General features: G+C 36.0%; 1 protein-coding gene and 1 long non-coding RNA gene across 2 annotated transcripts; one reads left to right on the forward strand and one right to left on the reverse strand.

Annotated features, from left to right (window-relative positions):
• The first annotated feature begins 3,738 nt into the window (after window positions 1-3,738).
• Window positions 3,739-5,632, forward strand: LOC140821111 (bidirectional sugar transporter SWEET14-like). Its single transcript, XM_073181527.1, has 6 exons — window positions 3,739-3,894; window positions 4,139-4,175; window positions 4,269-4,479; window positions 4,571-4,732; window positions 4,865-4,984; window positions 5,067-5,632. Exons 1-6 carry the CDS (start codon window positions 3,861-3,863, stop codon window positions 5,352-5,354), a joined length of 852 nt encoding a protein of 283 aa, XP_073037628.1. The 5' UTR covers window positions 3,739-3,860; the 3' UTR covers window positions 5,355-5,632.
• Window positions 5,633-7,338: 1,706 nt separating this feature from the next.
• LOC140821115 (uncharacterized) lies at window positions 7,339-8,487 on the reverse strand. The gene is made up of 2 exons (XR_012115640.1): window positions 7,917-8,487; window positions 7,339-7,527 (listed from the first exon to the last, which is right to left on the reverse strand). It is a non-coding gene; the product is annotated as an uncharacterized lncRNA (long non-coding RNA).
• Between the last annotated feature and the right edge of the window lie 7,742 nt (window positions 8,488-16,229).

The raw sequence follows: 16,229 nt of genomic DNA on the forward strand, positions 1-16,229 counted from the left end.
CTCGAAATTTGAGTCTATATGTTATCAAATAAAATCTCATGTGTATATCAATTAGTAGATAACTAAAATATCTTGTCAAAGTTTGGTTTTCATACATTAATTTAGATTAGTTTGTCCTTTTTTTGCCAAAAACCACTAAATCCATTGAATATGGTTTATTTGGAATTGATTCTTGTATACGTTGCATATGTGGGGAGAATAAAACACATATTACTCAAATTAAAATTCATCTTATCAAAAAAGAGGGAAAATAAAGCAATATACTACAAAATGAAAGGAAAAAAAAATTGTCATTTTCCTTTATTTTTATTTATGCATATTTTAATGTATGTATTATAAGTTTATTCTTGTCACATTAGCCACGTAAAAGAGTATTGATATCAAATAAACAATGTTTATGAATTTAGTGGTGTGGGGACCCGGACGCTAATCATAGTCATAATCGTCATTGGGACTAATTAATCAATTAAAAAGCAGGGTCTAAATTTTTTTTAAAAAAAATTGCGGAACGTAGTGACAACAATCTAATATACAACTCAGTATATATAATAAAGTACAAGTCCTGTACCGTCTACATTCAGTACAAACTAAGGTTCAACAACTACTACCAAGTGTTCAAACCCTATATACAATCCAAGTCCGGAGCCTCCACTCTAATCACGATCTCTCCTCATCTCCTGGACCCTGAACCTGTCCCACCTGTTGTCAAGTACACATACAAACAAGACAACAGCCGGATAACTCCGGTGAGAATAAATCCCAGTATAAATCAACGAACATGCAATCATATAATCAATATAAAGCATGAACATATGACAGTAATACAAATCAAAATCAGAAATGTAAACAATATCAATCTGTCGACAATGCTCGTGACTCCACGATTCAGACTAGACTCAATCCTAGCCTAGGGATCCCGGTGTCCAGATGTGGCATTCCTATATCGACAAACAGTAATAGAAAAGACTCCAGTTCTATCCACGTCGATATAACCAAACATCCAGTGTCCAGACGCATCCGTCATAGACTATGGTCTATCGCCATATCTTGTGACATCGTGCAATGTACCTGTGGTTACCTGCCACTATCAGGTACTTCTGTCACAAGATTACTCGTCTAATGCATGCTCCTATGACTCCATAGAACAAGCATTTAAATCAAATCATTAAATACAATGATAAACAAATAATAAGTATGTGATTTAGGGAAACTCAAGTACATCCTACTTGAGTCGATGTCCCAATACACATTGACTTATACCTTTCGTTGCAGTTTCGGTCTGGAATCCAAACTCTGTCAATCCCTCAATCTGACAATGGCAATACCAATAATCTCATATCAATATACCTTACAAATCAATAACAATCTGATCAATCTGGATTTAATTCAAATCATCGGCATAACGGTATCATTTCAATATCCCCGTCAATACCACATCACCAGATAACAGTTACAATCCATAACCCATATTCAATACAATCCGTAATTCTACCGTAATTCAAATCAATCCGGTATAACTCAATATATTCTAAAAATTCATAACAATTCCATAATCAGTCCATTTCTTAATCTGACTTCGATTCTATGATGTCTAACATGTCAAGAACATCATATATGAATTCCATTCAATTCTGACAAAATCATAATTTCAATACATGTCAAAACGTAGTAAAACTTACGTCCAGTTGTAGCCTACGTTGATAAGAACTCGGTACTGAAATCGGATTTAAAATCAGACGGACGGATTGATCGTAAAAGGCGTAAGGATTTTTCAGAGGAATTCTCGAGCTTCTTTTCCTTTTCTACTGAAGGAAACGAGTGTATATATGTATATATATATATATATATATCAAGTTGGTTGGTTAAAGAAACGCGTCATTTTTTCACCTTGCATGACTCGCGCTCGGGCGGTGATAAATTACCGCTCGAGCGCGGCTCCCTCTGCCCAAGCACTTGGCTTGTCACGCACTGGCGCTCGGGCGGTTAAAAACTACCGCCCGGGCGCCACACCTTCTGCCCGAGACATTTTCCTATGGAGCATTGGCGCTCGGGCGGTCATAATCTACCGCTCGGGCGCCACTACTTCTGTCCAAAACTTACACCAGTTATATGAACTCTTATTTCGTGTCCCGATTAATCCTTTCATAATCATATCAAATTATATTTCAATAATTACCGATTATTAGGATTAAATTTCCGGGCATTACAAGTGGTTTCGAGCAAAATGACCAAAACCAAATAAAAAATTCAAGTTATTGGATGACAACCAAATTTTTAATAAGTTACATGACTAAACACAAAATATGTCAATTTACACGACTAAAATTGCAATTTTCTCATATATATATATATAAACACACACACATTAATTCCATGGTATCTTATCAAAGGTTCTTTGTTAAGTCACGTAAAATAATTTGAGCATAAATAATCACACTTTAGTGCAGTCATTGGCCTTCTGTGGCTCATTTTGTTTGTGGTATTAATCTTAGAATTAATATTTGTTAAAGGACATTTGAGTAGTTAGTACCTTTCATTAGAGTGGAACCAATAAATCACAGATTCGTCGTACCATATGTTATCATATTAATTAAAGGTCTCGGAGTGTGTAGATTGTTGTTATAAATGAGTTTTGATTGCTTATATTTCAATCGCGATTCTTGATATAATTGAATATCGATCCAAATTAGTTAACTTTTGTGTAATATGTGATCTATGTTCATCAGTTTTGTTTCTGATTTTAGTTCCTATCCAATTGAACTCGATTATCGACTCACCATTCACCATGTCCTGAGATTGATCATGATGGATATATAACCCAACCTTGCTCTTTGTTATTCCGGTAGAACCGAGTGCACGGGCGGAACCATGTGTTGCTCCACCCGAGCATTAGCCCTGGTGACTTGTTTTTTCCTGATATTTTTTGTACATAAAATTTTGTCTTATTTTCCGGTAGCCCGGGGCTCTATTTGTCAATATTAGCTCAATCATGGTTTAGAAAATTCTAGCTCGGGTATCAATGAAAACTTGGTTCCGCAGTGTTGTTCCGCTTGGGCAGTAGCCCGGGTGACTTGTTTTTTCCCGATATTTTTTATACATAAAATTTTGTCTTATTTTCCGGTAGCCCAGAGCTCTATTTGTCAATAGTAACTCAACCATGGTTTATAAAATTCTAGCCAGGGTATAAACGAAAACCTGGCTCCGCCACTGATATATGCACGAAAATGGTTTCACCCAAGTAAACTTTTCCGAATTTGAGTTTCTCCTTCTCATGTATACTTCTAGCTCCGCCGCTACCACCACCGGCAATCATTGGCTAAGCTTGCACTCAATTTGAGTTTACTACATAGAAGCACATCTAGGGTTTAGCCAATATTGAAGCAAATTCAAATACTACCAAAAACCACAAGTCTTAGTTGTAACCCTTAAACCCAACTGGATGGGTGGGTGACACATCAGATACACTGCTCAATGGGCCCATTTCGCTTCCGATGCAACCAAAAAACAAGCTATAGAAATGGTAGAAACCATCTAAATTAGGTTAAATGGAGCATTGTGGATAGAAAAAAGCATAATGGATACTGATAAAATCTGCATTCTTCAGTCTTTGACAACTGTAAAGGGTAACAAATTGGATTTCACCCTTCCACCAACGCAGCATCTTATTATTTTTCAACAATTTTTTTCGCTAAATAGGCTTAATTCAATTCCCCCCACTCTTCTATATAAAGGATTGCAACTGGAACATTGTCTCTCATGTTGGGTGAGATTGAGTATACCTACATACAACTCGCGATATATATACATACGGAGAGGCGTAATACTTGCAAAGATCACGCCTTTCTCGGTCGAAATTCAATATGAATAACTTGGTTTTTGTTTTTGGACTTCTTGGTAAAACATAGCTTCTTCATCATATCCTATATTTAAGTATCAATATCTCTTGCATGTTCTTCAATGTCTTTCCCTACATGTTATTTTTATTCAACTTAGCACTTAAATAATGGGTAATTATGCGTAAAAGATCCGTGCCATGCATGCAGATGATCTTTCTATAACAATATTAAATTTTTTGAGTCATTAAATTTTCAACATAAAACTAACATAATTTTGTCTTAAATTTGCTTTATATTTTCAGGCAACATTGTCTCCTTCATGGTTTTCCTCGCACCTGTGTGAGTCTGCAGTTTTATTTTGTATGAAGTAGCAATTTATTATACATTTACATTAACTAATAAATTATTATACATTTTCTTGATTGCATGCAGGCCAACATTTCATAAAATTTACAAGAAAAAATCAACTGAAGGGTTCCAATGTGTGCCTTATGTGGTAGGATTATTCAGTGCCATGCTATGGATATATTATGCATTTTTTAAGCCAGACACAACTCTTCTTATTACCATCAACTCCGTCGGCTGCGTCATCCAAACCGTTTACATTTGTCTCTACATATTTTACGCACCAAAACTTGCAAAGGTATACTAGAAAATTGCATTAATTTACACCAGATTTTAAACTTCTATATACAGTGTTATGTATTGAAAGATTGATTAAATTTCTGATACAGATACAAGCAGTGAAGCTTCTTCTGCTAGTAAACATCGTTGGTTTCGGTCTGATCGTGCTACTAACTCATTTTCTAACTAATGATTTGAATCGTGACAATGTTGTTGGATGGATTTGTCTGGTGTTCTCGTTATGCGTATTCGTCGCTCCTTTATCTGTTGTTGTAAGTTCTCTTTAATTTACTAATGTCATAATTATTAGTTACCATATGATACAAATTTTCATGATAAATTCATGAACATTATTATTAAATAATTTGTCCCTTAACTTTTGGAAAATTGTTTGGCATCTGCAGAGACAAGTAATACGTACCAAAAGTGTGGAGTTCATGCCATTTTTTCTGTCATTTTTCCTCACACTGAGTGCTGTTATGTGGTTCTTCTACGGCTTACTGCGCAAAGATTATAACATTGCTGTAAGTATTTACATAAATATATCATCGTACCGCCGTTGGCTCGTTCTAATTAGTACAACATTTTCTGTGAATTGAATTACAGATTCCTAATGTTCTGGGATTCAGCTTTGGAGTGCTCCAAATGATACTTTACATAACATACAAGAACGCCAAGAAAGTGGTGATAGAAAATGTAGAAATACAAACACATAACCAGATAAAAGGACAGGAAGAACACAAAATTCCAGTTGAGTTGAAAGACCAGGTCATCGACGTCGCGAAACTGAGTGCGAAGCTTCGTCCCGACATAACTCCGGGGGTGGTGCCGCCCTGTCATGCCGGTGATATTGTGCTTAATTTGGACGGAGAGAGAATTCCGGCCAAGAAATAAACGATGATTGAGGAAGCAAATTAGCCTTCGAATGAATTAATGGATTGATTTTAATTAATTTGGACTAGCCAAACATCAAAACTATTACTTTGTGCAAGATATTATGAAGCTAAATTTATGTTTTATGACCTTAATAATCAGTTTATGTTTGTTGTCTAATCTTCGCACAAATCAGTTTTTAAATTCTTTTTATACAGAAAATTTACTACTCGCTTTTACGTTTTTCGTAGTAGGTTTTTTTTATGTTTTTTACGGATAAACACCATCGTTATATTGATTTTTACGATAAACACCGTCGCTTTTTAAGTGGCGGTTTTTTTAAAAAAATAGCCGAACAATATAGCAACGGTTTTGAAAAAGTCGTCGCTTAATATAGCGACGGTCTTTTTATTTTATCCGTCGCGTCATATAGCGACGGTTTTGAATATCCGTCGCTTATGTTAGCGACAGTTTTTAGCAGAACCGTCGCTAAGATAGCGACGGTATTCTTCAATAAACCGTCGCTAATATAAACGACGGGTAGCCAAACCGTCGTTTTTAGAAGGCGACGGGGACTCTGGTGACGGATAACCAAACCGTCGTTAAAACCGTCGCTTGACCTAATTAGCGACGGTTTTACCGACGGTTTGACCGTCGCTAATTTCCATTTTTTTTTGTAGTGTAGGGTAAAAAAATATAATTATGAAATTAAATATTTTGGTATTATCTAAGATAGTTACTCTAAGAGTCTCACACTTAATAATATAGTATAGTGTATATATGTGTATGTGTGTGTATATATAACTTACATATTGTTAATGCCAAATATAAATCAATCTGACATTAAAAATATATAAATTTCATTCATATTTTAAAATCTTGACAATGCAGCAGGAAGGCTAGAAAATAAACAAAACAATAGATAACTGGAAATTTAGTATATTTTCCAACAATATTGGAACTTACTATAATTCTATAATAAATAGATTAAAAAGGAAATAAAGTGCAGAAGCTTAAAGCCATGTGTTGCAAGCTTACTATATTTGATTTCACCTTATTTTAACTTTTTCTTTTAAAACCATGCATACCCTTTCCAACTCACTTCAAATATTTGATTTCAAATAAACCAGGTTTCCTATTTAAATGTCTATATTAACTACAATTTTTTATATATAACATGGATTGTACATATTTTTAATAAATACATTATTGGATACAAAATTATAAAATATGTAATTCCGAATGTTTTAAACTGAATTGTTAGACGTATTAATTAAGATATATCACAATTAATATTTAACAAGATTTTGAAATTTGATCTCACTCCTCAAATTAGTGCGAGCATTAGTTAGAAGTGACTTTCTCTCGACATATATTTCTAGTAGAAAAGTCACTTCATCGCTGGTGGTCCATAAATTTCATGTTTGAAGAAGAAAACACACTTTCGTAATAGTACAACTCAGATCTTTCAAATTTAGATACACCTTTGAGCCTATCATATCCCCTCTCTCGATTTTGATATGAATTGCATCATTATCGTGCAACTCAAATATCTTACATATACGACATCTTAAATGCCACAGTTCATTTGATATCCATGTATTAATTCGAAGATTCATACGTTCCACAACGAGCATTTTTGCGACTCCTTCGTAACTCAAATTCCTCGCAAGTAACACCAATTGCAAGTAACACCAATTACTAATCCACATGATTTTAGAACTATTGGGGAATCAAACATGCTTACCCCAACTTGTCATAGGGAAGAGAATTTGTGTGTAAGCAACAAAAGAAATAACAAAAGAACCCCACTATTTTTCTTCATCTACAATAATAATTTATCCACTTGTGCCAGCTTCTTTTATCTTGAATGAACAAGCAGCTAACTATATAGCACTCTAGTGCTCTTGTTTATTATAGTCCTTGTGTAGAATTTTGCAAGGATAACATAAACAGCAGCACCAAAATTATTGCTATTGATTAAGATTCTATGTGTAGTGTTGAATGACTAGAAAGTAGAAATAATTCAACTTAAAGTTGGCCCACCATTTATCAATCTCAACTTGCATCATACTTACAAGGTCTAGATATATCTCCCAGTCCCCCCACACATTGCAGGAAAGGAAAAGGAGAACAAAATGCATGTCAACTGGACTGATGTACTTGAAACCCTTAGATGTCCAAATGACAACACCTGCATGACAAATTTCAGCTCATTTGACGATCATTTATACAAGGTATACCTCGTATAGTTAATAGTTCGCGACAAGAAATATTTACTAGGGAGCAAAACCAACAACAAGCACTGATTACGTTCGTCGAGAAAGAAATGGGAAGTCGATACAAATCATAGCATAAATCATCTGAAGTGAGAAAATTCCAGCAGCAGATTAGATTAGTATATGACTGTAGTTCAAGTGTAAAATATATTTTGGCTTTAGGTTTTCCGCGGTTCTATGTTGCAACAGAAAGAGATACTCAAACAGAATATGTGGATATACTGTAATCATGACGGAATCGTTTGAACGGTTGATGGATTATAAAGTGTCGACTGGAGTACTGGAGGAAGAGTATACCACTCACCTTTTTGTTTCAGCTGGTAAGGCAAAGCTAGAATCTGCCAAAGATAACAAGAAAGACCAGTGAGCTAAGATGGCTTAAAAAAAGAGCTGCGTATCTCCTTTAATGTCAAATTTGCATATTCGGAATGAATAAGATTAACATTGATTATGTAAAGGAAACTCGTACATCAGTTTAATATCATTAATGAGGTGAATGCATTTGACAGTATATGCAGTTTATAATTGACAATTTGCTTAACTTAATCCTGCAACACTCAAAATTAAAAGAGAACTTGAAAAAGATTTGATGAAATATACACATAACTAATAAAACTATGAATTAGTCCAGAGAAGCCCAATCAGGATACGGGCACTCGTATGTCCAGCCTGGCCCAGAATATCGTACACAGTGCAACCATAAACCATCGTCATGCCCATCATACCTGCATTCAAAAGAACGAGGATTGTTTTGTGTTATCCGCACACATTTGAGGGAAAAAAAAGCTGGAACAACAGAGGGAAACTCAAAAATATCAGCACTGGATAGAATCCAAAAGGATGCTAGTCCAACTGATGGATACTTAAATAAAGAGGCATAATACAAGATATAGCATAATTGAAATTTTAAAAAATATAATGTCTTCAATAATATACATAATTAGCAAACCTCCGCCGGGTCCACAAAATTTCACTGCAACTCGTCGAACTTCAAACGAAACCGCTCTCAGATTCACAAACAACTTTTATGCTTAAAAATTATTTTAAGATTCATGAATAAAATTTACAGAAATTTCTTCCCTTTTGTTTTCTTTATGTATATCTGTAAATTTCTCTCTTTTTATTTTCTTTATGTATATTTGTTTAAAGAGTAAATTATCAATATAATTGTTCTAAAACATAGAGGCGCATGAAACTTATTCCAATTTTTATATAAAACTTAAAACTTAGAAATATGAAATTCTACCCTAATTTGGCGGGCCAGCCCGCGTCGTTTAGGCCTGACCCGTCTTGGCCCGCAACCCAAACGGGCTCAGTCCATTTGGCCTGCCTCAAAATGGGCGGTTATTTTATCAACTCAACCCGCTCAATTTTTATAGCGGGCCGGCCCGCCCAATTTGACAAGTCTACCGACACAACAAAGCTAAATCAACACATGTTTTTGGAAAGCTCGAAATGTATATATTTAATTTATACTATTATATTAGTAAAATATTAAAGCTCGCGAGCAGTTCACGAATTATCGAATAAAATAAATTTGATTCGAGTTCGACTCGAGATCGATAAATTCGAATACGAATCAAAAGAGTATAATTACATGACTATTTTTTTATTCAAAAAAATTAGGGGACTAAAAATCTCACACAATAATATATTTACATAACTTAAATTGATATTTTGTTTTTTTCAAAATTTATGAAATATTTCTCTAGTTGTATTATATTTTTGAATTTATTAACATATGGATTCAATTATTTTTATTGCGATCATCTTTATTAATAAAAAAATATTATTTCGTAATTTTTAACAATAATTTAAAAATCTGAATTTGGAATATAAAATTCCATGAAACTAGGGTGAATTCGCAAAAGCACAATCTTATGGTTTCGTACTATATATAATTTTAACTAAATATTTTTTGTTTATGACATCTTATTATTTTTTTTATATATATATAAGTAAAGCTTCACACGTCTCACATATAATTTATTACATGCTTAAAATTTAAGATGGGGATATATCAAAATTTTTGGGGCAATAACATATTTGGTCATATAACTTATTATTACCTAAATTTATTGTGGCGATACGAATCAAAACCAGCAGGCTGTTAGTTAAAATCAGTAGACAATATAAAAGCAGGACTAAGTTTTCAGAACTTATATAACCAAAAGCAGAACCGAGTCTGAAATTAGGATAACTTGACGTCTTCTATACTAACGGAAGTAATCTTAAATGTTACCGTTACTTTATCGAGTACAAGTATTTATTGCACCATTAAATGTTGTACTAAGTCATTTAATTCGATTTACCCATTTTAGTAAGTAACAAGACTGATTGTGTTGAAAGCTTTTTGCAAGATCCATTTAAGGAATAAAGCTGTTTCTTTCAGACGCCAAAAGAGCCGTTTTTTATTATAGACGTTGGATTCAAGTTATCTATATATGGATCAAAACCACTTGAAGATGACCACTGATCTTTTATCTATCCAACGCTACTTTGAGCAACCGCGAATCAATCACCATTTTATAAGCTCAAACTTGTAGAAAAGCAGTACATGCTTCATATTTTACATATGATCTTTGAAGATCATCTTGTACTACTATTTCTTCATCTCTTCAAGCAATACACATTACTATATTTCGAGAAGAGTTTGTAAACTGGAAAAGAGTTTTTTCCAGAACTTTGTTATACTGAGTCACTTTGTGTTTAGTTACTAAGAGTTTAAGTAGACAAGAGATAAGTCCTGCTGAAGTGGATGTGTACAAGTTTTGTACTGTAAAATCCAAAGTCTTTTAGTGATACCTTCTGGAAACCGAAGAAGGGGAGACGTAGAAGATTTTATCTTCGAACTTCCAGAAACAACTACTGTTTTATTACCTACCGCTATTACTGTTTTTCACCCTACTCCATCGGATTGTTTCCGCACTTATCATTGTGCTGGACGTACTATTGAACAAGAACACTGTTGAGGATCGAAGTTGAGTTTAGAGGAGGGGTGAATAAACTCTACTCGTTTTTCGTTCTGATGAGGTACTAAAATCCTGTTAAGGATAGTAGTTGATCTTGTGCGAATACTTTCACCTGATTACAGTAAAACGTGCGGAAACAATCTGATGAAGTAGTTGAAAAACAATAAAGCAGTAGACAGCAGTTGTTTATGGAAGTTCGAAGATAAACTCTTCTACGTCTCCCCTTCTTCTGTTTCCAGAAGGTATAACTAAAAGACTTTGGATATTACAGTACAACACTTGTACACACCCACTTCAGAAGGACTTACACCTCAGCCTACTGAAACTCTTAGTTTCTCAACTCACAAAAATGCGAAACACAAAGTTCTGAAAAGACTCTTTTCAGATTACAGACTTTTCTGATAAAGTATAAGTGATGTAAAGATTGTGAAGAGTGTAAGAATTAGTAGCACAGAATGATCTTTAGAAGATCAGATACAAGCTATGAAGCGTGCGCTACTTTTCTTTGTGTTGAACTTTTTAAATGCTCAAGAAATTCTGATATTCGTCTGATAAGAGAGTAGCTTTGTTCCTTGAAAATGATATTATGCGAAGTGTCGTGTCGAACAAGGATTTGATCCAAGCATATATAATCGACTGAGTTCAACGTTCACAATCATAGAAGTCTTCAGATAACTGATACAATCAGCTTTATTACCGAAACAAGTTCCTGCAGAAAAGCTATAAAACAATCAGTCTTGTTTTATACTTAATTGGGTAATATGCATTAAATGACTTCGTATAGTATTTAATGCTGCAATTAATACTAGTACTAGGAACTCTTTAACGGTAACAATTAAGATAGAAACGTTAGAAAACGTTCTCTACTGGTTTTGTATTGTTATCCCTTTTCTACTGGTTTAGTTTTACTAGAACAGCAGCTACTGATAAGTTATTCTGTTGTTCTGGTCTGCTGGTCTACTGGTTTTAGTTATCATCGCCACAATAAAATTCATATCTAACAATTTCCCCCTTTGTGGTGATGCCAAAACCTAAACAGTAGAAAGTCGTTAAGTAAAACAGATAATCATTTAAACAAACGGATAATGTTAATAACACATTAAAGTAAACAAATCAATCAGTTCCAATGTCCCTGTAAATGATTTCTTCATTTTGAGGTTCTTGATCTCTTCTGTTAGAAGGTTCAGCCTCATCTTCTGTTTGCCTAGCTCCTGCTTGATCTCCTCTATCTCTTCTATCTTCCCCCTTTTGGCATCAGCGGCAACCACATGGGTAAAGAGATCATTCAGTCTGCCGGAAATATTTTGAATCCCATCGGTTAGCATCTCCAGATACGGGGTCTGAGAAGAGATGCAATTATCTAAGGCAGTGATAGATTGATTTTGAGAGTCAATCTTGGCATCCAAAAGTTCCACAGAAGTAGAGAGTGATCGAAAGAGATCATCATGCTCAGTGATTCGAGTGAGTATATCATTTTGAGCAAGCATGATGGCGGTATGAGTTCTTGATATAGCTTGTCTGAAAACGGAGGTTTCAGCATACATCTTGTCCGTGGTCTCCTTAGTGAGATAGATGTATTTCCCCATTCGCTCTCGGAAAGATTTAGCACCACTGAATTCCGCAAGGTTTTCACAAGACATACGTTTCACTAAATCAGAGATGTTGTTGAGGTCGGTTTGTAGACACTGAATCTGATGTTCCAGGTTGAATGCATCTAATTCCGGGGAAGGGGTTCGTGCAAGAATGCGTTGTTTGATCTCAGAAAGACGAGAATTCGTCGCAGTCAAAACAGGGAGGGAGACCGTCAACGCAGTAGAAACAGGAGGAGCATCCATCAATGCAGTAGAAGGAGCAGGGTCTGCCGTGCTTTCTGCTGGAATTGCAGAAACAGTAGGTTCAACAGCAACCAGAGGAAGAGCAATTTCTTCAGTAGGAACGGCCAAGTCAGAGGCCAAAGCTTCTTCCGTAGGTGCAATAACAGCCTGTGAATATAAAGGTGCTTCAGTAGAAGGTTCAGAAGGCTGTTCCAGAAGAACGTTCATTTCTGCTTGATGAGCAGCAGAAAACATCTTTAAATTCGGCAGTAAAGAAGTAGCATCTGGTTCTGCTAATTGTTGCCCTGGGGTAGGAGAATCAGAGGGTGGCAACGAAGTATCCGGTGCTGCTTCTTGAGTAGTGGAGACTGAGGGGATAATTGATTCAATGACTTCCTCAACCAAAGCCAGTTCATGCACGGACAATAGCGATGATGACGGAATGGGCCTAGCTGGAGATGCAGGAGTACTAAGAGCAGAAGCCTTTGGGGAGGCTGTAGTCCTTTCCTCGACTGTCTGATTCTGTTGAAAGATTGGGACAAGGCCAACATGATAGACAATAGGCTCTTCAAAGCCTTGTTCTTGAGCAAGAAGTTGCTCATTCATCTGCTTTAATCTGTCAGATAGAATCATAATAACATTTTGATCCTGAACAGCAGTAGGAACGGCAGGATCAAAATTCGATTGAAGAACTTTCAGAACTGATTCTAATTTCTGACATTTCAGCTGATCGAGGATGAAGTCCCTTCTGCGCAAGGCCTCGATGACATTTTCTTTTTTTGCCAGCTGAAAAATTCTCTTTTCCGCATTCATCATTTTGCCATAAGCCCATTTTGTTTTGAAGTAAGCAAAGGAATGAAACAAACGGACAGTATGCCATTCATCAAAGAAATTCATGTCATCGTTTGCAGAGGTCTCAATCTCTGCTAGATGAAGATCAACGTCGGTGGTGACAGTGGTTTTGTGACTAAAAACAGGTGGTTCTTCCACCATTTTCCCTTTGCCTTTGTCAGAAGATGAAATAGGCGCAATAGGTCGGAAAGCAGAAGACCCGCTTGCTGGTTCCCGAATAACGATTCCAGATGTTCGCTTAAAAGCAGTAGCAGTAGAAGGTGCTGAAATGGACGCAGTAGCGTGTGCAGTCGAAGAAGCAGTTGATCGAGCAGAAGGAACCGCTTCTGGAAAGACATGTCGAATAGGTACTTTCTCAATTTCAGACAGTGATGATGTCTTTTTAATCTTAAGAATGGTGCGCGGTTTCTTCTTGGCTGGGGTTGGCACTGCTGGTTGAACAGCAGCAGCAGACTCTTCTGATGCTGTTTTATCTGAATCCGTCGAAATAATCAATCGTTTCTTTGAAATTTTCTTTTGAGGTTTGGGAGCCTCAGAAGCAGTTTCCCCAATTTCTTTCTTCATCGCAACAAACTCCGCCACTGTTGGCTTAGGCCTTAGAGCCAATACATTTGCTGCATCAATCATGGTAATGGAAGTAGCATCGAGATCACTGGTAGATGCGAAACCAGCATCCTTGAGCAAAACACTGATCTGAACCGCGAAACCAGAACTTCTCCTGACAACCATATCCTTCATAATTCTGAAAATAAAATGACTCCAGTCCACCTTAATCCCCTTGGTGATGGCAGTCATTACTTGAATCTTCTCCTTCGTCAACTTGTCAAAGGTGACAGCTTTGATCAAAATAGCTTTAGCCACAATATCAGCCAGAATTTGATACTCTATTTTGAGCAATTTCTTGTGACAGGAAGGAGACACTTCTTCTCCAGATGCTGAGAAGTTGCTGAGTGCAACAGACATATATGTCTTGGAAATATCAGAGAGTTCAGACGTACCCGAAAGTGGAAGGAGGAAGGTTGCTCCTAGATGTGCGGCATCAATGGAGATAGAAGCATCTCCTTGAGTATGAACAATCCTTCCTTCATGCACTGTTGCTTTAGCGTAAAATTCCAGGAGAGCATTTTTGTAGATAACTGCTAGTGCTTCCAGGAATTTCCGGAGTCCCGATTTCTCAATATCCTGAAACATTTTCAAGAGATTCTCATCCTTGATGTTGAGAACCGAAGCAAAGTTAACTTGATAAGCGTTAAGAGTGTATGCTCCAGCCATTTCTGTATGCAGATGAGATCAGACAAATTTTGCAGTAGTTAGTGATGATAGAGAGAAAGCAGTAGCTGAATAGCGATAGTTATGAAACAGTAAAGGTGAAAATGTGAAATTTGAAATAGATATACAGCCGTCAAATAAACATAAAGACACGTGTCAGTATGTTCTTGGTTGAGTGTTTGAAAAGTTTTGCAGAAACTGTCAGAAAGACGAATGATTTTGAAAATTTTGAAAAAGAGCGGGCTGTCCAGACGGTTACTAAAAGAAATCAGAAAAGGATTTGTCATTTTATGATAACGTCTGCTGGAAGTTTCAGGGTGCTGAAATATGTGAGCACTTTGTCAAAACCAGCAGACTTGTAGTTTTATCGAAAAGACAGACATCCTATCTGTTTATAAAAAGGTGTCAAACTCTTAGTCTGACTAAGATATTGTTCCCCCTCGGTAAATGCAATTAATAAGTAGTCATAATTGCGACAAGTGACTCTTGGCCATCTCTCAATCTGAGCCGTTGAAAATGAACAGTCGCAATCTTGCGATTCACAAGAGTCTTTGTGCCCTCTATAAATACCTGCAAAGCTTGAACGAAGTTAAATAAAAACAATGAAAACTCAAGTAAAAAGAGAGTTAGAGTTTGATTCAGGAGATGAAGCAAAATTGTCCAGAGAGAAGTTTGAGGGTGTCATAAATTTCGTAATGATCCTTGAAATACACTCCTGGAGTTGTAGTTTCCACAGTCAAGCAGATCTTTTTCTTCGATTGAGTTTGAAATATAGCATCGATTTCTTCCAGGAGCATGCTAATGCAATAAGAGAGTGCTGGTGGATTGATGATGCTGAAATCCTCTCTGATGCCCTGTAAGGCATCTAAAAATTACATTAGTGCTGACAAGACCTAAGCTTGCTAGATTCTTTCTAGGCCTACTTCTTCGAAGAAGACCATCTTTTTCTTGTTGAAGTACTTTGCAAGCGAATATCAGAGAGCTCCTATTACAGAAGACAAACGCTACATGTAACGCTACTGGTTAAATAGCAAAGAAGATCTACTGTTTTTACTTTTGCATCGTGTAAAGTACTGAAATGGTTTCTAATAAAATTCAAGTTTGCTTATCTGACTTTTCTCTTCTGCTTTTCTGCAAATATCTTACTGTTAGTTCAATGCGATAACAATCAAGTAATAATAGAAGTTTAACTAAGATATCAGAAAATAGTCAAGTTAAATCTATTAAACCAAGAGAATTACGAAAGTAAGAAAACTTATTTTCTGGTAAGGGTTTCGTGAAGATATCTGCTGCTTGTTGATCAGTAGAAACATATTCCAGACGAATGTTCTTCTTCTGCACATGATCTCTAATAAAGTGATGTCTGATGTCTATGTGCTTCGTTCTGGAATGAAGTACTGGATTTTGTGTGATTGCAATTGCACTGGTATTGTCACAGAATATAGGTGATTCGGAGGCTTGAATCCCGTAGTCTCTTAACTGTTGTTGAATCCACAGTATCTGAGAGCAGCAGCTTCCAGCAGCCAGATATTCTACTTCTGCAGTAGATGTGGCTATGGAAGTCTCTTTCTTGCTAAACAGGATATCAGCCTATCACCAAGAAATTGACAAAAACCACTTGTGCTTTTTCGGTCTAGTTTTCAACCTGCATAATCAGCATCTGAATATCCAATAAGATTTAACGATGAATCATTGGGATACCATAAGCCG

The sequence above is a fragment of the Primulina eburnea genome, unplaced genomic scaffold, assembly GCF_022965805.1.
Source record: "Primulina eburnea isolate SZY01 unplaced genomic scaffold, ASM2296580v1 ctg424_ERROPOS1667910, whole genome shotgun sequence".
NCBI classification, from domain to species: domain Eukaryota; kingdom Viridiplantae; phylum Streptophyta; class Magnoliopsida; order Lamiales; family Gesneriaceae; genus Primulina; species Primulina eburnea.

Bases quoted from the DNA above. Each gene is read 5' to 3' on its own strand.
- LOC140821111 (XM_073181527.1), top strand. From the start codon at position 3,861: ATGAATAACTTGGTTTTTGTTTTTGGACTTCTTG. The intron at 3,895-4,138 runs GTAAAACATAGC...TTATATTTTCAG, and splicing joins TTTTGTTTTTGGACTTCTTG to GCAACATTGTCTCCTTCATG. The intron at 4,985-5,066 runs GTAAGTATTTAC...ATTGAATTACAG, and splicing joins GCAAAGATTATAACATTGCT to ATTCCTAATGTTCTGGGATT.